A 22,638-nucleotide genomic window follows, 5' to 3' on the forward strand; every position below is an offset into this window, starting at 1 on the left:
AAGAACAGACAAAATGGACTAGTCCATTTAATATATTCAAATTGAAACAGGTTTTGTCTGCTTTTCTTTGTGCGTACTAGGATGTAATTCACCAAACTGAATGACCTTTATAAATGATTTAGAAGTGAAATGTCATAGAAGCATTTGTTGTAAAAACTGGATTATTCATTGTTCAGTTTAGAAAACACTCGTTCCTTCCAATTTTTTTTTCAAAAAATGCATGCATTCAGTTCCAGTGTTTATTGTGTCTTTTAAAAAAATGACCAATGAAGATTGGTGGGTAGTTCAACCATCAGATGGCATCACAGCTAAATCTAGTGCTATCCTTTGTGGATGTCCATAAATCAAACTCTGAATCAGGATTCCAAATTGAAATAAAACATAGCTAAAGCCAATCAGAAAATGATGCAGCACAGAGGGAAGTTTTTTTGTTTTATTATCCCTGTGTCTGTTCTTTGAAAGATTCATCAGAAGCCCCTTTCCCATAGAACCGCTCCCACTGTCTTTTCAGCTTTGCAATCCTCTGCTCCTTCACTCAAAGAGACATGGTTGCGGTCATTCCGTAACTACTCTCGTTGAGGTTAGATTAGATTAGATTCCCTACAGTGTGGAAACAGGCCCTTCAGCCCAACAAGTCCACACTGCCTCTTGAAGCATCCCACCCAGACCCATCCCCCTATAAGCCACACACCCCTAAACACTACGGGCAATTTAGCATGGTCGATCCACCCACCCTGCACATCTTTGGACTGTGCGATAGAGTTAGGGAGGAAACCGGAGCACCCGGAGGAAACCCACGCAGACACAGGGAGAATGTGCAAACTCCACACAGACAGTTACCCGAGTCTGGAATCGAACCTGGGTCCCTGGCGCGGTGAGACTGCAGTGCTAACCGCTGAGCCACCGTGCCGCCCCAATTAGTTAACACAGCACTGTCAAGATTGATCCTGCTACTTTCTTGATCTACTATTACTTGGTCCCTCATCATGTAATGCATTTACTGTTGAATGCATTAACATTTTAACTTCAGTTTGTGCAGATATATTTTTGAAGAAATTTTATATGAATTGAGGTAACTGTCAGTGACAGAAAACATCTCCTCCTCAGTTCCAGTGTCTTAATTTAGATCTCAGTAAAGCACCCCTTTGCTCGGATGTGAACATTTCCAGCTTTGCAGCAGCTATCCCAGTAATTTCTGGATGTCATTGATGATTTAGTACTTATTTATGCACAGTACTATTAATTTTATCTTGGAGTTTTGGGAACTATATTGAGAATGTTTAAACTACATGATACTCGGAACTTGTGTAAAAAATGTACTACCTACAGTAGTAAACGCTTCATTGGAGGATGCAGTAAAAACTGTTTGAACTGCCATGCCCATCAATGTTTTATCCTTGTGTGCTTGTGAAATGCTGCATTACAAATGGAGTCTGTAAGTACGCTTGTGTACTTATAACTTGCTGGTTTTATTGAAAATATTTGTGTTTTCTATTCATCAGGAAAAAGGTACCACACCCTTGCACGTGGCTGCTAAAGCAGGACAAGTACACCAGGCTGAACTTTTAGTTGTCTATGGTGCGGATCCTGGAGCACCTGACGTTAATGGTAGAACTCCCATTGATTATGCCAGGTCAGTGGTAGGGTGCAGGTAGGAGGCCTCAGTCACTTTGTACATTTTTTGTTTCATTGCTATTCCTGCTACAAATCACTGTGCTCTTTACAGGGGTTAGAGCCATTGTTTAGGTGGCTAACTTAAATGTGTGGAAGGCAGTAGGTTGCTTGGGGTAGGGTTGGGACTCCACACATTGAAGTTTAGAAAAGTGAGAGGTGATCTCATTGTAATATACATGATTGTTAAGGAGTTTGACTGAATAAGCTCTCAAAGGATGTTTCCCCTCATGGGAACATCTAGGACCAGACAACATAGACTCAGAATTAAAGAGTGTCAGTTTAAGACTGAGATGAGGAGGAATTTCTTCTCGGAGGGTTAACAGTTTTTGGAACTCCATGTAACAGAAAGCTGTGGGGGCACACTCCTTATGTATGTTCAAGGCTGGGATAGATTTTTGATCAGTAGAGGAATCGAGGGTTACAGGGAGAACACAGGAAAGTGGGCATGAGGAATATCCGATCAGCCATGATCATATTGAGTGGCATAACAGGCTCGAGGGGTCAGAAGGCCTACTCCTATTCCTATTTCGTAAGGTCTTGTACCTGGATTATTTGAGATAAACACATATTTCTGCTGTGAACATGTGCTGTTGTGTGTATTTTGATATATATGCCATGTTCAATGCTTTTGCTTTAGAATTACCTAAGTAAGGTGAAAGGATGATAGATTTATGCAGATTCTATCATGAAATGTTGATAGTTTTAATCTTCGAAGATGTTGCCCTTGGTACATGCTCAGGAAATTAGATGCTAACTTGATGTGATAAAAGTTATGCATTTCAGCAACACAAGTGCATCTGAAGAAGTAGTTCTATGCGACTTGAAAATTTTACTGGTTATCAAAGAGAATGCAATGCCATCCTATTAGTCATTCACAATAAATAAAGCCATTTTCAAGAATTTTCAAAGGAAGTCAATGTTCAATGCAAAAGACCTATAATACATGAAAAAGATGTAGGAACAAGGAGGAACCTGTTTAGTATCGACATTTTAAGTTTCTCAGAGTGTAGATTTAATGTTTTTTCCAACGGCCTCTTGTGTAAATCATTTTAAAGGTGTTGACATACAAATGGTTATTTAGCATAGAAACAAGCCATTCAGCAAAATAGGCCTAAGTGGTCATCAGGCTTCATACAAGCAGCTCCTCTACACAGATTTCATTAAACTTAATCAGCATAACCTATTCCTCTGTTAGATGCTTATCTGTCTTCCTCTTGAATGCCTATTTTATGATTATATATCTCAAGTTTTTATAAATTGACTTCGTGATAATATGAAACTGTAAATGAAAATGATGTTATGGTTATTGAGAGCCACTTAAAGGGTTGGATGTGAGGGAGAAAATAAATGTTTCAATAAAACCATTTTTCACAATTATAGCTCACAATCCTCCTTTTTGGAGCACCAAAGTCCGAAATTGGAGGGGGAGAAAAGTAAATTTTCCTTGGAGATGTTATTGACTCTTTATGACTTCTGCAAACATGACCGTTAGGACGGCACAGTGGTTAACACTGCAGCCTCACAGCGCCAGGGACCCAGGTTCTATTTCTAGCCTCGGGTGACTGTCTGTGTGGCATTTGCACATTCTCACCATGTCTGCGTGGGTTTTCTCCGGGTGCTCCGGTTTCCTGCCACAGTCCAAAGATGTGCACTTTATTAGGATTGGCCATGCTAAATTGCCCGTAGTGTTCAGGGAGGTGTAAATTAGATGCGTTATAGAGGTCTGGGTGGGATGCTCTGAGGTTCAGTGTGGACTTGTAAAGGGATTCCACACTATCGCAATTCTATGATCACACGTTTATTTCAGAATGCTCGAACTCCAGGCTGACACAGGAGTTCCAAACTCAGATTGTGGCTTCGGTGATGAATGGTATAAAATTCTACCCTGAGGATACACTGTCTCCAGACAAGCAACTCCTTCTTATGCCCCCAAAAAGTATTTAAAAGATCTTCCTGCTGAGATGGCTTCTCACTCCCACACAAATGCTTTGTGTCATCCATTGACTTGGAAATTTTACATTTGGTACCCCAAGAATCACAGCCTGCTAATGCAAGAATGACCAGTTTACTTCCACTCAGATTTCTGTCTGTTAGCCCATCTTAAACAAGAATAGTGCCAGATGACTGGAGGATAGCAAATGTGGTTCGCCTGTTCAAGAAGGGGAGTAGAGACAACGCTGGTAATTATAGACCAGTGAGCCTTACCTCAGTTGTTGGTATAGTGTTGGAAAAGGTTATAAGGGATAGGATTTATAGTCATCTAGAAAAGAATAAAATGATTAGGGAGAGTCAGCACAGTTTTGTGAAGGGAAGGTCGTGCCTAACGAACCTTATTGAGTTCTTCGAGAAGGTGACCACACAGGTGGATGAGAGTAAACTGGTTGATATGGTGTATATGGATTTCAGCAAGGCGTTCGATAAGGTTCCCCACAATAGGCTGTTGTACAAAATGCGGAGGAATGGGATTGTGGGAGATATAGCAGTTTGGATCGGAAATTGGCTTGCTGAAAGAAGACAGAGGGTGGTAGTTGATGGGAAATGTTCATCCTGGAGACCAGTTATACTAGTGGTGTACCACAAGGGTCGGTGTTGGGTCCACTGCTGTTTGTCATTTTTGTAAACAACCTGGATGAGGGCGTAGAAGGATGGGTTAGTAAATTTGCAGACGACACTAAGGTCGGTGGAGTTGTGGATAGTGACGAAGGAAGCTGTAGGTTGCAGAGAGACATAGATAAGCTGCAGAGCTGGGCTGAGAGGTGGCAAATGGAGTTTAATGCAGACAAGTGTGAGGTGATACACTTTGGTAGGAGTAACCGGAAGGCAAAGTACAGGGCTAATGGTAAGATTCTTAGTAGTGTAGATGAGCAGAGAGATCTCGGTGTCCATGTACACAGATCCTTGAAAGCTGCCACCCAGGTTGACAGGGCTGTTAAGAAGGCATACAGTGTTTTAGCTTTTATTAATAGAGGGATCTAGTTCCAGAACCAAGAGGTTATGGTGAAGCTGTACCAGACTCTGGTGCGGCCGCACTTGGAGTATTGCGTATAGTTCTGGTCACCACATTATAAGAAGGATGTGGAAGCTTTGGAAAGGGTGCAGAGGAGATTTACTAAGATGTTGCCTGGTATGGAGGGAAGGTCTTACGAGGAAAGGCTGAGGGACTTGAGGCTGTTTTTCATTAGAGAGACGAAGGTTGAGAGGTGACTTAATTGAAACATATAAAATAATCAGGGTTAGATAGGGTGGATAGGGAGAGCCTTTTTCCTAGGATGGTGACGGCGAGCACAAGGGGGCATAGCTTTAAATTGAGGGGTGAAAGATATAGGACAGATGTAAGAGGTAGTTTCTTTATTCAGAGAGTAGTAAGGCAATGGAACGCTTTGCCTGCAACAGTAGGAGATTCGCCAACTTTAGGTACATTTAAGTCGTCATTGGATAAGCATATGGACATACATGGAATAGTGTAGCTTAGATGGGCTTGAGATCGGTATGGCAGGTCGGCACAACATCGAGGGCCGAAGGGCCTGTACTGTGCTGTAATGTTCTATGTTCTATTAAATGTTGAGAGCACATTATCTCTGACTCCATGTACTGTAATTTAGCTGACCAACCTCCTTTGGGGTGCTATATCAAACGTCTCCCGAAAACCCAAGCATATTACATCTACTGATTTGGCTTTATCGATTCTGATAGCGTGTAAAAATTCCCTGCAAATTTGTCAAATCAGATTTCCTGTCCATAAATCCATGCTGACTATGCCTACTCTGCCACCCTTACCTGACTGTGGCCCAAGTGTGATTCCAGATCCACAACAATAACTGTTGACTTTTAGCTATCCCCCTAAATGATCCAGAAAGCCACTCTGATCAAAGGTTACAAGGGATGGACAACAAATGCTATCCTTGTTAGCAATACTCACATCCCAAAGCGGGGGGAAAAAGGAAAAAAATCTTACAGATTCCAAGAGTTCCTCGTTTTGTGCATTTTTGTATAAATGATAGTTTGATTCGTGCTTTGTGACCATTCTGTTTGTAACCGTACACCCTTTTTTGTTTTAATGTTTAAACAAAAAACAAAACAAAAAACATGTGTGAATCAAAGGGACTGAATTTCAAGTCAGCTAATCACAAGTAGTGCTAAATTCTTGTTCTCACTTCCCTGTTATCTTTATTCCTCAACCTTGTTAGGCAAGCAAATCACCATGATCTGGCTGACAGGCTGGTGGAGTGTCAGTATGAACTTACAGATAGATTGGCATATTACCTTTGTGGACGGAGGCCTGGTAAGTGATTTCTGCAAACACCTGAACTATATCCCTCTATATGCTCTGAATATGGCCACTTGATAAGGGCAAGTGTAATACTAAAGGTTCCAGTGTTGTGATTCAATGAAATGGCCCAATCTCCCATAATCCTGAACCTAAAATTTACTAACAAATACAATTTTAATGTTAGTCATTTGACTGAAGCTTTTTTTCTAAAGGCATGCATTTCCCATGGTAACGTTAGGGAGGTAATCAATTGTGAATACTGCAAATCTCAACTTGGTAACCCACATGTAAAGTTGTGATCCTGCAACTTATCCTGTAAAACTTCTTTACTGTTTGGGATGTGTGTGTCATTCTCAAGACCAGTACTTGTTGCTCATTCCTCATAGCCTATGAGAAGGCATGGTGAGTTGCTTTCTTGAATTGTTGCAGTCCATCTGGTTATATATAATATACATTTATACACACACCCTTACAGTGCTTTTGGGGGAGAGTGTAAGTGGTAGTTGTTGAGTTTGGGAAATGTTGATAGAGGTTTGGCAAGTTGCTGCGCTGTATCTTGCATATGGTAGATACTGCTGCGATTATGCACCAGTGGTCGATGCCTGAGCCACATTGCAATGCTGCAACATGTTCAAGAACTTCATAGCTCATAAAAGTTAAGAACATCCCAGATCCTTAGACGTATTTATATTCCACTCATTATAGCATTGTGTCTCCACCTTCTATTATTGACAGAGCTGTGAGACGTGTGAATATGGATGAGTCCACCTTATGCAAGAGTCTTGTTTCTCCCACAATTGCTTGTTCTGTTGAGTGCAGCAAGGATAGAGTCTACTAGTGCCTTTTTCATAAACAATAAATGTGGCTTTGCTTGTATTGCCCACACCTGTTAGAATTTTTGAAAAAATCAAACTTGGATAATTTTACTTTGCCTTTCTTGCAGTAAATTTGGCTAATGTACCTATACATGATGAAACTTGCTTAATTGCATCTACTAGGGTTTCTTATGTTGTGATAAAACAAGATTTTTTTTAATGCAACATGAAGCAATAATAGTTCAAAAATTAATGCTGTTCTGGTAGATAGCAACCTTTATTTTCCTAATTTTTTATAGTGCTGTGCTACGGGTGTGAATGCAATACCCTTAGGTAAATACTGCCCTTTTTTAAAAAAATTAACAAATAACATATCGGAGCTGGGCATTTTTAAACTGAGTTAATATCTAATAGTATGTGTGTACGGTGCAGACAACTTGCAAAGCACTGTGAAGTACTAATTGAAGTACTAATTCAGCTTTCCGCTGAATATGAAGCCTGAAATATTACTCTAAGGATTGCTCACTTGAGCAGAGAGCGACAGTGTCTCTCTTTTGACATAGGCCACACCACCAAATGGTTTATTAACATCACACTGATGTTTTCATTCTCCTTTATCCACAGATCACAAAAATGGGCATTACGTCATTCCCCAGATGGCTGACAGGTGAGACTCCACCTTGCTACACATCAAAGCTGAGGGATTAATTGGTTTTTGGTGGTTGTTTTCCCATTTCTTTACTTTGAACTTAGTGATGTTCCTGCTTCACAGCTTGACAATATCAAACCCAGTTCCAGTTTTTAATCTCAGCTTTATTTTCAGCCTAGCCTTAAAAGTGGAATTCACAAATTGAATTTATGACGTGCAGTAACCTTACAGATTTACAACATATTCAAAACTTCCTTTGCCTGATAGTTTTAATAAGAATTTGCTGGCTGTCATAATTGCTGTTAAATGCAATGATCACCTTCTGATAAGCACTGAGAAGTTTAAGAATTTAGCCATCTTGATTTTGGCACGATGCTCGTAACTTTGTTCAGTAATTGGGTCATTCCTGTTATACTGTGAAGTTTGTGGCAGTATTAATTTTTTTCTTTTTTGTCTTTTTGCATTTTACAAAGATATTCCAAATCTAGCCAAAACGTATTTCTTACCATGCTAATACTTAAAGATGTCCAATTTTACTTGGAATTAAATTTTAATCCTGTTTCATAAAGTGATCACATTGATAGATTTGGCTGTTTTTAAGATTCATTTGATTGATGTTCTCTATTCCGTGCCTTATTTCATTGATTCGTGTGTAGTAAATTGTAACAATAACAGGTTTCAAAATTGTCTAATCATGTGTTGGAATTTTTTGTACAATTACAAGTTCAAGCTAACTTGTATACTTCTCTAGCTTGATTTTTAAAAGATGAATAAAAGGCCCTGCTTCAAACTGGCATTATGTGCCGTTACCTAGTTGAGTTAATTTTTTTAAATAGTATTTGAGACTTTAAAGAGTTGTGCATCATTAGTGACAGCCAAACTGTATGGACATCTACTTCAGATGAAACTTCACATCTCCATTTAACATTGACTCTGGATTCTTAGTGTACACCAATAATAAATGTATCTGTTTCAGAATATGAAATGGTTCTCCATGCATTGTCATTCTGACTTCACTGTTCTCCTCATTGTGTGCTACATTGACTTTCATTCTTGGAGTTCTGCAGCTCATTTACCTGTGATGATTTAGGTGTGCAATTTTTAGTTATGTAGCTATAGAACAGCCTCTGTAATTTGCCAGTGGCCCTTGTTACAAAATGAGGTAGCTTATTCACATCCCATGAGTATTCAGATGATTCAGAACTACCTTTCGGATGTTTTACGTGCTTGTTCAATGCATTCAAATTATGCTTATTTGCTACATCATAAAGGGGATGACTTCCTGTAACTGCACTATGGTATCTGCTACAAACTGGGACCAAAGATTTTGGAAAATTTCCCAATTCACAAGTATAAAACAAAATACTGCTGGAAATCGTAAATACATATGGGAAATGCTGTAAATATTTGTAATGAATCTTTTGCCAACACTGGTTTGTTTAACTTGGCACATCTGACATTTCTGCTCCAGTTGGCTCTGTCTCTCTGACCCATCTTACCTTCAGCTCTCTATTGGGAACCATAAGGGCAACATTGTTATTTAATTTTCTTTGCTCCCCTCTCTTACTGTATAACCTGTCTCCCTCTGAACATGCTGAATGCCATTCTCCATTCTCTTAGATCCAAACCTGTTGACAAAAGCAGTACCATTGCTTTGTGGCAAACTAATTCCCACTTAGCAGAGACCAAACACCAACTTTTTTTTGTCATTTTCTGCTATGTCTCCCAAGCCTTATCAATGAATGTTCAGTCCTTCAGTTGATGATTCTTCCCTCATCCCCTCTCAATATCTGCCACCCTCCAAAACCATTATGCACAAAATCCTGCAATGCTGAATAGCTTGTATCTTCTGCTTTTCCCATATCCGCAAACTGTAATGGTCTGAGACATTTTTTTTTCTCCCAACCTGTTCTTGCCTGACCGAACTGATTAAAGTTGAGATTGGAAGTATTTTTACATCCCTTTTGTTATGACTGCTTGACTCAAAGGATGGTTATGTTTTAAACTGTCTTCTTTAATTCAAGATAAGTTGGAATAGTTTAGCCACTGAGATGTGACCAGCTGTGAAATCTATATCCAGAGACTTAACCATGTGGTCTGGTTGTCATAGGAATTGAGATTTTGCTCAAAATCTATTGAAAACCCCAATTTAAACACCAGAACGCAGGAGGAGGCAGCTGACTTTGCTGTATGCACACTCTTTTTCAGACAGAACTTTCAGGAAGAAGCCCAAGAACAGGTGTTGCTGTATCAAACCAAGGAAAAAGACTACCAGGTTAGCCAGCAAGCAGAATGTTGCTGAAGGCAAAAAAATGAGACTTGCAGAAATTTAATGGCAAAGGAGTCACCAGAGGCTGCTTTGCTGCAGTGAATCCATTTGATTTTACTCAGAAAATTGGATGGAGAGGCTTTATTTAAAAAGAGACATTGAAGATTTTCTCTGATGGGTTTGGGAGGTCTCTGATGGGACTCTGCTCATTGCCTCTCATTCTTCTAAATTCCAATCTCACTGAAACATATAGGATTCTAAAGGATCTGTGTGGGATAAATGCTGAGAAGAAGTTTCCGCTCAGAGTCTAGGATCAAAGCGCATAATCTCGGAGTAAGACAGAGACGAAGAGTAATTTCTTTTGAGATGAGGCTCAAGGGGCTGATCAACACACTCTCTCGTTCGTATTTCTTATGGTCTTATGAATGATATCTCTGCTGAAAATGTTGTAATATTATAATGGTGGCAGGGGTTGTTGGTTGTATTAATGAGGACTGCATTTAGATTAGTGCATCAGTTGTCTGCATTAATTTTAGTTTGTTACAGTAAAGTTCCTAAAATGTGAAATCTAGTTGTGCTATACTTTGTGTCACTGGCTTTGAAAATCTATCTTTATCCATCTCCACTGAGATCATAACCTTACATTTCTTCCCACCTATAACAGTAACCCTTCAGGTACCCACAGTCACTTGAACAGTTTTCAGTTATCTAACCTTGGCCATGTCATTTTTGTGATGGTCATGTGCCATCAGTTCAGTCTGAGCGCTCTCTGCTTCTCCCTTGAACAGGGGCCCAGCTAGTGGAATAACTTTTCCTTTAACTCCACTCACTTCTGCCAAATAAAAAGGTATTGCTATGTCGATCCATGTTATGCCTGCAGTGATGGAGTACGTGGAGCAGTCTTTGTTCCAGTCTAACTCCTGTCTCCTCCATCACCTTTTTATATGTCATCTCAGTTCTAAAGTTTCGTCAGTTTTGCCTCATTATTATCTCTCTCACTGATGTGATTTATCTCTCTGATTCTTCCTTTCCCTGCCTCAATTTCTCCATTTTTGGGATAGCCTATGAAGAAATAAGTACCCTAAATCTATTGATACTCAAAACTTCCTCAACTGAACTTCATTGTACCCTGCTACCTGTAATGAATCCATCCCAATCACCAATTTTCTCTATCTCCACACTTTTATTTTCCTTTTGCAGATTTTGTTTTAAACTCATTTTCAGTTAGTTTGGTGTTTGTATGCCTCAAGTTTGTCAATGTGCCATTCGTACCTCCTTCATCCATAACCAGTGTTTCTTGTACAATTATCACTCGCTTTTACCTTGCACTCCCACCAATCCTTTTGCTGTTTAATCTCTCCAGTCTCCACAGATCGCAGATCTTCCCTTTTTGGTTCTGTTTCCTTCCCTCCTTGCTTTTCATTGCCTATCCCAGTTCTGTTGAATGTCATCAACCTGAATCATGAGATAACACAGTGTGGAGCTGGAGGAATACAGCAGACTAAAGAGCATCAGAGGAGTAGGAACACTGACGTTTCGGGTCGCGACCCTGCTTCAGAAAAAAAAACCTGTATCAAGAATTGTTTTTTGATTCATAGAAACTGCCTGGTCTGCTGAATATCACAAGCATTTTCTGCATTTTTTTCGTTAGTTTACAATCTTGTTTGTACTCTTACAGGGTCTGGCGTGTTATTTTCAGTATCGAATCAGACAATTTATCCCAACAGTCATAATCCAGTGTAGCCCACATGAATCTTACCCACTCATCGTCATCTAACTACGTTAAGATAATCCCTCTATTCCTTTCTCCCTCATGTAGTATCTCCCTTTCACTTAAATGCATCTTTGCCGATTATCTCGACAACTCCTTGTGGTAGCAGGTTTCTCATTCCAACCAAAAGAAGTACATTGATGTGTTATGGTTTGATGGAAGGTATTTAGATTTTTATAAACTATATCAAGCAGGCATTGTCTGACATCAAAATTATGTTTGGAACACTGTAACCTCTAGAATCGTAGAATCCCTACAGTGTGGAAGCAGGCCATTCGGCCTGTTGAGTCCAGAGACACCAACCCTCTGAAGAGCATTCCACTCACACCACCTCCCTACACAACCACTATGCCCCTGCATTTTTCCATCACTCCACCGAACCTACACATCACTGGACACTGTGGGCAATTTAGCGTGGCCAGCGTTCCCAACCTGCACATCCTTTAGACCCTCAGGAGAAAGCCCACGCAGACATGATAATTTGCAAGGTCTGCATGGACAATCGCCCAAGGGTGATTGAACCCGCGTCCCTGGTGCTGAGAGGCAGCAGTGCTCACCACTGAGCCACTGTGCTGCCCTAGGTTCTGGTGAGGGAATGTTTAAGATATGCTTGAACAAGTCTCCTTTTTAAAGGTGTATTTATTTCCAGTAGTCAAGATTAGTAGTCTGGTACCAATGGAATTATTCTGAAGATGTGACTATCTCTCCATTGTTACATCTCACTTAGGGTAGTGTGCAGGGTATCAAGCCACAATATTCCTGGAGATGTCACAAAAGTTAAAGATCCCCAATTAACCTGTCTCTTAGATGCAGATTGATAGAACCCGGTTTCTACACATAATAAGAAATCATATTTATTCCATTAAGTAGAATCTAGCTGTAGATAAATAGTTATGAACTTTTGACATATGACTGTATTTAGTTAAATTCTAACCCCCGTGTGAAACTCTCCCTGAACACACACAACTAGACACAAAAAAAGTGTTATGGGTAGAAGGAAAACAGGGAAAGCAGTTCAAGGGACCACGTCCTTGGGCTTGCCAAAATGATTCTCTTGGCTTGCTAGGACTTGCTGCTGCTTGATCTTCCTTATGCGGGTACTTTTACTTGCTGGAGACAAAAAGCAACTGGTTCACACTTATGAAGTCTCTAAATCATTGTTTACGCACCGCAGCTGAAGGCAACTGAGGGGAAATAAACTAGCTTTCTTCAGGCTTGAGATATGTTTCATTTACTACGGACAGTATGTTTCTTTCCATGGCTCTGAAGGCTTCTGACCAAACATTCACACCCACAAACTGACAGCTACCTGGGAGCCTGGCAAGTAGAAGAGCATTGTTATCAACAACTAGTAACCACTCCAGAGACCAGTCAACTACTTGCTGGCAGCCGAATTTCCCTTCATAACCACCCACTTTCTCCACCTCGTCTGCCGTAACCACCCCCCACAGCTTGAACAAACCAATGAAAGCAAGTGCTGATAGCTTGCTTTTAAGAAATGCTGGAATCCTTCCATAATCCTAGGTTTTTGAAACAGTCCTTTTCTCATTTTAGTCCACAATCAAAAATATAAATAAATAAAAAGATACCGTATTTACACTATTATATCTGATTTGATACATGCTACATATTCAGTGTAACAGGTATCACAGTATGGCACAGTAGTTACTTTATGGTGACAGTATCTAATCTTGCATTTTGTACAGTTTAGTTACCTAGTTTTCATTCGAAAATTCAATGTCATAAGTAAGAATTCAAATAAAATGTAAAAGTTATACAATGACTTTTTAATGTTTACATTAAAGATTTTGCTTTAAGACCTTAGTCTTTCCCAAAAGAACAGCCTGGATGAGTATTTGTTATTTGTGTTTGAAGTTGAAAGACTGAGATGAATTGTATTCTGCAGTCTAAACTTGTACGGTGTTTGTAACTTTTCTGGATGTAACAGTATTGTATAGTCACTTTCACTGATGGAATATTATTCTTCAGCTTCTAACCAGTTTTCCAGTAGCTTTTTAAATAGTTTTGACAGAGCCAATTTAACAAGATGCAGCATATATTGAGTGTTTTTCAAAAAACATGGTTGAGAATCTTTGGAGCCAACTAATTATTCCCATCCTGACTTTTACGAATGGCCATTTAGAATCTGTGTTTTGTAGATAGGCATTAACTGATCTAATTTAGTTTGGGAACATAGAACGTAGAACATTACAGCGCAGTACAGGCCCTTCGGCCCTCGATATTACACTGAATTGTGAAACCAATCTGAAGCCCATCTAACATACGCTATTCCATTATCATCCATATGTTTTTCCAATGACCATTTAAATGCCCTTAAAGTTGGTGAGTCTACTACTGTTGCAGGCAGGGCATTCCACGCCCTTACTACTCTCTCTGAGTAAAGAACCTACCTCTGACATCTGCCCTATATCTACCCATCAATTTAAAGCTATGTCCTCTCATGCTAGCCATCACCATCTGAGGAAAAAGGCTCTCACTGTCCACCCTGTCTAATCCTCTGATCATCTTGTGTGTCTCTGTTAAGTTGCCTCTTAACCTTCCTCTCTCTAACGAAAGCAACAAGTTTCTCATGTTGCTATATCAGTTTAAATAGTTATGTTGTTTAAATATAGTTAAAAAGGTTTTATCCAAAACATGCCAAATTATTGAATGAGGTTTAAGCACTATTCCAAGTGTCATGGGTTTGTGTTGTATAAACATAGGATTGTTGATGCATTTTAAATATATAATAGCTAAGATATTGCACAACTGGATGGTGCTAAAAATGTATAGTTATGTGACAGAACTGTCAAACCAAATATTAGACTGTATATTTGAAAGAATTGTTTACATTTCATAGTGTAAATTTTCCATGGAGAAGAAATACCTGTTTAAATTGGGAAGAGGTTCACTCATCCAGTCTTACAGGAACTTAACTGCCAAATGTGGCAGTGGAATGCATCGCATTTAATCTCTGTGGGATACGTAAATAGCAGAAGAGACAAAAATGTTCAGAAAAATAAAAGAATTAAGGGTCACTCTGCTTAGAAGCCAAAAACTGAAGAATGAGTAACAGCCCAAAAACAAAGAAGAAATAAAGATGAGAAATTGACCCTTCGGTTGTCTGTTGTCACCTGCCTCCTCCTGCATTCATTTGGCTGACTAAGATCCTTTTGGGAAGAAAATCTGCCATCCATACCCACAATCAACAACCTTGGGGTAACCATTGACCAGAAACTCGACAAGACTTATGACATAAAACGGTGGCTACAAGAGCAGGTCAGAGGCTAGAAATATTGTGGCAAATCACTCACCTCCTGACTCCCAAAATCAGGAGTGTGATGGAGTACTCCCCACTTGCCTGTAGCAGCAGTGTTTATGATTTAAACGATGCACTGCAAAATTTCACCAAGACTCTTTAGGTGGCATCTTCCAAACTGATGGTCAGTTCTGTCTTGAAAGACTAGGGCACCTAATATATGAGAATATCATCACCTGCAAGTTCCTTTCCAAGCCACTTCCTATCCTGACTTGAAAATATATCGCTGTTGCTTTACTGTTAAGAATGTAGAACAGTACAGGCCCTTTGGCCCACGATGTTGTGCCGACCTATTATCCTATTGTAAGATCAAACTGCCCTGCATACTCTACATTTTACTATCATAAGGGAGTGGAGAATGCGGGCATCAATCCCGCCACCACTCATGCAAAGTGAGATATGTTACTAGGTCAAAATCTTGGCATTCCCTGTCTAAGGGTATTATGGGTCAGGCCACAGCACATGAACTGCAGTGGTTGAAAAGGCAGCTCATCACTTTCTTGAGAGCAGTGGGGCTGCGCAACAAATACCAGCAAACCAGTGATACCCATGACTGACAAATAAAAAAATATGTAAAAATAGTAACTGATTTTTGAATTCTCACACTTAATGAGGTACCCTGTTTTCATGTTCACAAAATATTTGCCATGTCCATTTTGTTGAGGTGAGAACAACTAGAATACTTTATGTACATCTATATCTTGATATTTTAATGTGTACATAATAATGAGCCAGATTTTATTCTTAAAAATATAATTGACTGGCACTTGTCCTGATTTATGTGCAAATGATAATGTGATTTCAGGGCAGATGAATTGTTAAACATAAATACTCAAAGGTTGCTGTCTGAATTGTGCTGTTTAGCTATTAACCAAATTTAAAAATCATCCAACTTGGCCTTGCTATTGAAATGCATTGAATGCTGTGAACTTGCTGTAATTGCACAATAGGTAGAACCTAAACTTGCCTCAGAAAGTTGTCATGTCATTCCTCATCTAAGTATCATTCTAATGCCGCAAATTTTCATTACAGTACTTCAGTCTCTTGTGCTAAAATCTGCCACAAGTGTGGGCTCTCATTCCTTCTAATACTTTTAAAATCTGCAAAAAATTAAACTTTGCTTTAGTCTGTCTCTCTACCTGACTTGAATTCATCCACACCAATGTACAGTTCTTTTTCAATCTGAACTGCTTAGTTCATAGGGTATAGGTTTGTGTGTTGTGCTCACTCAAGTCCCAGATCCCATTTCATAGGATCATAGAATCTTTGCAGTGGGGAAGGAGCTGATTTGGCCCTTCAAGTCTGCACCAACGCTCTTAAGAGCATTCCACCCAGACCCAAACCCCGTCCCCTACTGTATCAGTGTAGGCCACACTTACCATGGCTAATCCACCTAGTCTACATATCCCTGAAAACTACGGACAGTCCACATAACCTGCACATCTTTGGACCATGAGAGGAAACCCCACGCAGACACGGAGAATGTACAAAATCCACACAGATAGTGACCCATGATTGTAATCGAACCCAGGTCACTGGCACTGTGAGGCAGCAGTGCTCTCCACTGTGCCACCTCCTTGCTGTGACATTCCAATTACAGATTGCCGCAGAAGAAAATGTGCAACTGTCTGCTTGTTGACATTGTTACAGCAAAATCTAGGCTAAAGTGTGTTAATACTTTTCCTGATGCTAATACCCCTTTTAAAGGGTTCAATGTATTTTAAAATGAATCTCTTTAAGGACTAAAGCTCATTAAGCAACACTGACTCTTTCTGGATTTGGGGTGTATGCCATGGATAAATTTAGGTTATTTTCCTTTCTTGCATTTTCCTGTTAGGATTCAGATTTAATTTAATCTTGAGTTATTGTTGGCGAGAAAGTCAATCGATTCTATTTATTGACCTGTCATTTTTTTGTTTTTTTAGTACGTGAATCATAGATTTCTCTGATTGCTACAAACTTTATTCATTTAAGTGACTTTGAAAATCTCTATACTTGATCGTACACTGTTGAATATGTTTGATTGCCCATAAACCTGAGTCTAAATGTCTTGAGAATCTGGGTGAATATATTTGAGCCCCACTGCATTTTGTATGTTATTGGTATAAGTGTGGTTGCAATGCATGATGACTTCACTGCATAATTTTGCATAATATATAATATTGATCCAGCTAGTAGAAAGTCATTTTGTTGAAGGTGACTATAATTTGTACCCTTGTCTTCAGTATTAAGGAAACAACCATATTGTTTTCAATGAACCATTTTGTGTTGTAATCTGTCAATGTCGTATGAGGTGGAGATGTGTTTAAGCATAGAAGTAACAAATCCATGTACGTCCAAAGTCTGGGTGTCACCTTAGATAACTAGGTTGGTTATTCTAACAAATTTTCCTGTTTTTCCTCCTTTGCATTCCTTGGAAAATAGAACACGGCAAAAATGCATGACTCAGAGGTATTTCTTTTCCTTTAGATCTTCCATTTGTTCACAAATTGTGCCAATATTATCTTAGAGCTATGTCTCATGCCTATAAATTGTTTGACAAAGTACACCATAGAGGGTGTAACTGGAGCCAGAGCTGAAATACTGCTCTTTGAGTTTATTTACTTTATAAGATTATCCAGTTACATGAAATGCTTAAGTGTATCTTACTGTCTTCTAAATTTGCCAGTTGCTTCAACTTCAATTTTGCTTGACTTTGCACAAAACATTCTATTGTTTATGAAGTTTTATGACTTTTTGTTGCATTCATAGCTCACCCTATTAGTAGAGTGTGAGATAGTAACTAGTATCAGGCCTGACTTGTAAGGTTCTATTAAAAAAAATGTTGATTCAATTGAAAAAAATGACTCCTGAACATGTCTATTTTCCTGCAAAAAGGTAATTGTTTGCAGACTGTTGTTAAAATTTATATTCAAGACCTTTTTAGCCAATTCTCATGAATTTCTCCCATGTTTCCTTCCTCGTCCCCACCTTAACAATATACTGATGCTAATTTTGTCCTTTATTTTAATGCCTCTTGGGGCGATGGACGCATTTTGCTTCTTTTGCTGAAAGATTTGGCAAAGTTGTGACCCACATTTTAACATCAATGATTCTTCATGCTTTGCTGACTAATCACATATTTAGAGGAATCGCCCTGAAGTGCTGTCAATGAATTTATGTGCCTTGTTTCAGAATTGGGCTGTGGTAGAATTTGACCTTTTGTTGACATCTTGTAAAGCATGGATTGGTAAAATCCACTTTAGGAGCAGCTAATAGAGATTGCTCTATGTGAGTTGCATGGTGGTTATTGGATTGTCAAGCTTACTCTTGCCTACTATAAACAGACTTCCCCGAATAACATCTGTGCTACCAGTTTAAAAACTAACTTACATCCACCAAAATAATACCAGCTGCTTGTGTTGCTGTTCAGTCCTGTTTGTATCAGTGGAAAGAGAGAGGCATTAAAAAATAACCAAAGAATATGTCACAAGCGGTAGTGTAAATGCAACACTAGTGTTAATTTAAATGTGAAAACATACATTGATTGCATTTTGTGTGTGACTCCAACCAGTTGATTAAGAAAAATAATTAAACGTTATTAATAAAGTGTCAACATCTGCTAAATTCAAAATGAAAACCATTGCAGAACCTAAAATATCATAGCCTGGCCCCTTTTTTTAAAAATGAAAATGCCTCCTCTTCCCCGAAATAGTGAAAGATTTGTGTTATGGCAGTAGTAGTCAACTCAAGGCAGCCTTTTAGCAATTGTTAAATTCAAAATGTCATTTTTGGAAAAAAAAAGCTTGCAGCTGTATTTCTCCTCTTCAACTTTATGATTATCCACAGTAACGTTTGGAATAAAAATTTAGAGTTGAAAAACATTTCTTTACTCATTTATCATGGAGCCTAAACCACCCTGCTTTGGGGAGGTGGTGACCTAGTGATATCACTGCAAAAGTATCTAGGAACCCAAGCTAATGGAGGCATGGGCTGAAATCTCATCACTGCAATTGTTCATTGTCATAAAAACCCATCTATTTAAGTCCTTTACGGAAGGTAATCTGTTCTTACCTATCTAGTTTATGCATGACTCTAGGGGCGCAGCAATGTGCTTGACTCTTAATTGCCCTCTGACGTAGCGTAGCAGCAACTAAATTATATAAAACCATTACAAAACCTATTTTTAAAAAAAAAGTAAAAATGGGAAGGAACACTTGGCATCAGCCTAGGCACTGGAAATGACGATGGCAAACCTGTCAGTCCTCCTCTTCTAATTAACACGTGGGGCTTGGTGTCAAAATTGGAGGAAGTGTTCTACAGATTAATCAAACAATGGCTGAGGCACCACCGCCACTAATCTGGTTGCATGTGCAGGCCATACCCACAAGTGGCTAAACCGTTGAGAGACAGTTGCTCTGGGAATCTGTTGACTCCAAACCCCATGAAGTATCAGGGGCATTAGGTCATACATGAGCAAGGTAACTCCTGTTCATTACTATCGGCAGTCCCTAATTAGCTAATGAATCAGTTCACCACCAAGACTAACTTGATAGCACCACTCCTGACGAGAGTTCAGCCAGCTCAAAGGATCTAAATGATAGACTGGATCTGTGGCAGACAGTGAAGGAACCATCAAGTGAAAATAAAACTGACTGGTTCTCCCCAATCTACCTGCCACAAATTCATATGTTCATGACAATATGGGAAGGAGTCACCACTATGAATCTTTGTGGACATTTCACATCTAGTCTTCACGTTGAGGATACCCCCCATAATGTGTGGAACTACTTTCGTGTTAAATAAGAGATTTCAAACCGATCTGATAACTTGACTCATGAAATACTGTGGGCCATCAGGAGCAGTAGAATTGTATTCAACCACAATCATCTCTCAGCCTGGGATTCCCCTTTTTCTACCATTACTGTCCAGCCAGGAGATCAATCCTGGTTCAATGAAAAGTCAAGAAGGGCATGCCAAGAGCAGCACCAAAAATTCATAAAAATATGGTGTCAATTTGGTGGAACTACAAAGCAGGATTACTTGTATGCCAAACAATGGAGGCAGCATGCGTTAGAGTTAGGTGATCCCACAACCGACAGATGAAAATCAAGCGTTGTCCTGCAGTTCCGCCACATCCACACTGAAAGGTGATGGGCAATTAAACAGCTGACAGGAGGAAGATGAGTTTCTACAAATATCCCAATTTTCAATACGGTGAGAGCACAGAGCATCAGTGAAAAAGGAGGTGATTGATTCATTCCGTGGTTGTCGTTAGCCTGAAGTGTTGAGTGCATGAACCATTTCAGCCTCCTCCAGAGGTCTCAAACATCACAGATGCCAGTCTCATGTCAGTTTGATTTACTCCATGTGATATCAAGAAATGGCTCGAGGCAGTGGAAACTGCAAAGGCTATCAATGCTGATAACATTTCAGCAGCAGTACTGAAGACTTGTGCTTCAAAGTCAACCATGCCCCAGCCAAAGGCGCTTTCTAACAGAAGTGAATCTAACCATTTCCTTTTGACATTCAATAGAATTACCATCACTGAATCGCCTACTGTCAACGTCCTGGGGATTACCACTGACCAGAAACTGACCTGAACCAACCATGTAAATACCATCTACGACAGCAAGTCAGAGGCTGGGAATTCTGAGGTGAAAAACCTACTTCCAAATTCCCTGAGGCCTGTCCATCGTCGACAAAACTCAAAACACCTCCTTTTATTAGTGCATCTTCCGCAACACTGCGTTTGACGTGATCCAGGGCAAAGCAGCATGCTTGTTTGGCACTCCATCCACAAATGAAGCAGTGGTAGCAGTGTGTACCACTTAACAATTGCAGAGCAGCTCACCAAGGCATTTTGACAGCATCTCCCAAACCTGTCTACCACCTGGAAGGATGAGGTCGACAGATGCATCAGAATGTGACCGACCATCTGCAAGTTCCACTCCAAGGCCCGTACGATCCAAATGTGGAACTAAGAATCACTATTCCTTCACTGTTACTGGGTAAAAATTGTAGAACTCTCTTCCTGAATCCCGTGGTCTGTTCAAGAAGGCAGCTCACTGTTGCCTTCTCCAGAGTAATTAGGAATGATCGGTAAATGCTGTCCAAGTTATCAATAGCAACATCCCTTTAATGAATAAAGAAAACTGGATTTGGTAGAAGGAATATTTTGGTGTTTTTTTTAAATGAGTCCAAATCCAATTAGATCATTGTTTGGTCACATTACTGTGAAGTAATTTGTGTTACTTGATTTTATAACCTATTGATTTAGTCCACAAGAACTGAATTTAAAAACTTGTTGACAGTTGCCTGTGATTAGGAGAAAATGTGGAAGTTTGTGGTTAGGAGAGGAAAGAAATGCTTTGGGAAATGATAACTATAACATGACACAATAGGCAGCAGTCATGAAGTGCTTGGCATTATACTGTCAGAATGTGTTGTAACCTAACCAAAACACACTGTCTGCCTAAAATGTTATTGTAACTGCAGAATGTGCTAATGAAGAGCTTAAATCCTTAAACCAGATTTAAATGCAGACCTATGTGAAAACAGTATTGAAGTGTTGCTGTGTCATTAGTGGAAACTGCTTGTTGCTGCATTTGGCCCCTTCCAGGTGCCAACCCAATAGCAGCAAAACAGTACATGGGCTCATCTCTTTGAAGGATGTTTGAATAACTCCAGGCTCTATGAAGCAATTTGGTATTTGCTGCTTTCTGCAGATCTCCCTTGGACAATGGGAACAATACAAATAATTTTGCAGATTCTGACTTCAAGAAATCAGCAGTGCAACATAAGTGCTACTCTGTGTTCCAGAAACCAGAGTCATTGCAATCCTCTTTCCCTAAAGCAGTATGAATTATAAATGAGAAAGTTGCTTTTATGGGATTTGCTACTTTAAAAAGTTGAATGATTTTTAAATAATCTCACTACAAAGTTTTTAAAAAAAACCTAAAAGGTCTTAATCTCATTGTTTAAATGTTCAGAAATTACTGTATAGATTTTATTTATTTTCCAAAATGTGTATTCATCAATGTATTTGATACTATAGCAAATACATGACCTTTCTACTTAGACATTTCAAAAGCGGATCTGACTTTTTAAACTAAATTTGAAAATAAATTTAATTTTTAGAAGTTGAAATTATTTTCCAACTGAGAACTTGAAATGTTTGGAATTACTGTACAACATCGCTTAATTTCAGTATTCAAATCATTCTTTCTGTTTGATTATTCTTCTGGGTTTGTTGTATGCTGAGTGAAGTCTTTGGACTCTGGAACCTTGCAAAATTCTTTTATGTCTTTGCATCAATCTCCAAGCATCAATTTCTTCTCAACTTTAACATTAAAGCTTTAAATCTCAATTACTCCCTGCTTTCCCTGACAACCACCCACACCCCTGCTGAATTCAACGAGAAAATGTTTCTTGCTCAAGTAAACAAAATTTTGAACTTTAAGTGGAGTAGAATCTGGAAAAAAAACACTGCCCATTTCAGCTATTAACTTTCAACATTTAAAATTTTTTATCTAAATGTAATTATTTTTGTTATACTTGTGCTGATCTGTAATTTTATAAAGCACCAAGCATACCACCTGGATACCTCAATGTGAATTAAATGCAGACCAGTAATAAAGTAATTCCTTTAATTATAATCTAATTTCATAGTAATTTTTTCCCCCTCATGTTGGAGCTCTATTCATTTTTGTTTGGGAGTTCGGGATTACTGTGGCATTTCTCCACTTGAGAGTATTGTCTTTGTTGGGGTGCAGGACCACAATCGCATTGCATTTTTGTATTTTTCTTTCTCTCCTTTTTACTTTCTCCCCTCTTCTAATTTAAAAAAAAACACTAGAAGTTGGACCCAGCTTTATTGTGTACCATTGTCT

The 22,638-nt window shown here is 39.1% G+C and overlaps 1 protein-coding gene across 11 annotated transcripts in view; it reads left to right on the forward strand.

Moving 5' to 3' along the window:
• The window catches only part of git1 (G protein-coupled receptor kinase interacting ArfGAP 1), a 167,804-nt gene that overhangs the window by 80,818 nt on the left and 64,348 nt on the right, over positions 1-22,638 (forward strand). For 7 of the 11 annotated variants that reach the window (XM_048557558.2, XM_048557551.2, XM_048557552.2 and 4 more), the window contains exons 6-9: positions 1,503-1,633; positions 5,862-5,956; positions 7,384-7,426; positions 17,192-17,218. In XM_048557558.2, coding sequence (XP_048413515.1) covers positions 1,503-1,633; positions 5,862-5,956; positions 7,384-7,426; positions 17,192-17,218 — 296 coding nt within the window. The remainder of the gene's footprint in view (positions 1-1,502; positions 1,634-5,861; positions 5,957-7,383; positions 7,427-17,191; positions 17,219-22,638) is intronic. The other 4 variants (XM_048557554.2, XM_048557555.2, XM_048557562.2 and 1 more) reach the window with 1 other exon arrangement.

Source organism: Stegostoma tigrinum, chromosome 27 (assembly GCF_030684315.1).
Source record: "Stegostoma tigrinum isolate sSteTig4 chromosome 27, sSteTig4.hap1, whole genome shotgun sequence".
NCBI classification, from domain to species: domain Eukaryota; kingdom Metazoa; phylum Chordata; class Chondrichthyes; order Orectolobiformes; family Stegostomatidae; genus Stegostoma; species Stegostoma tigrinum.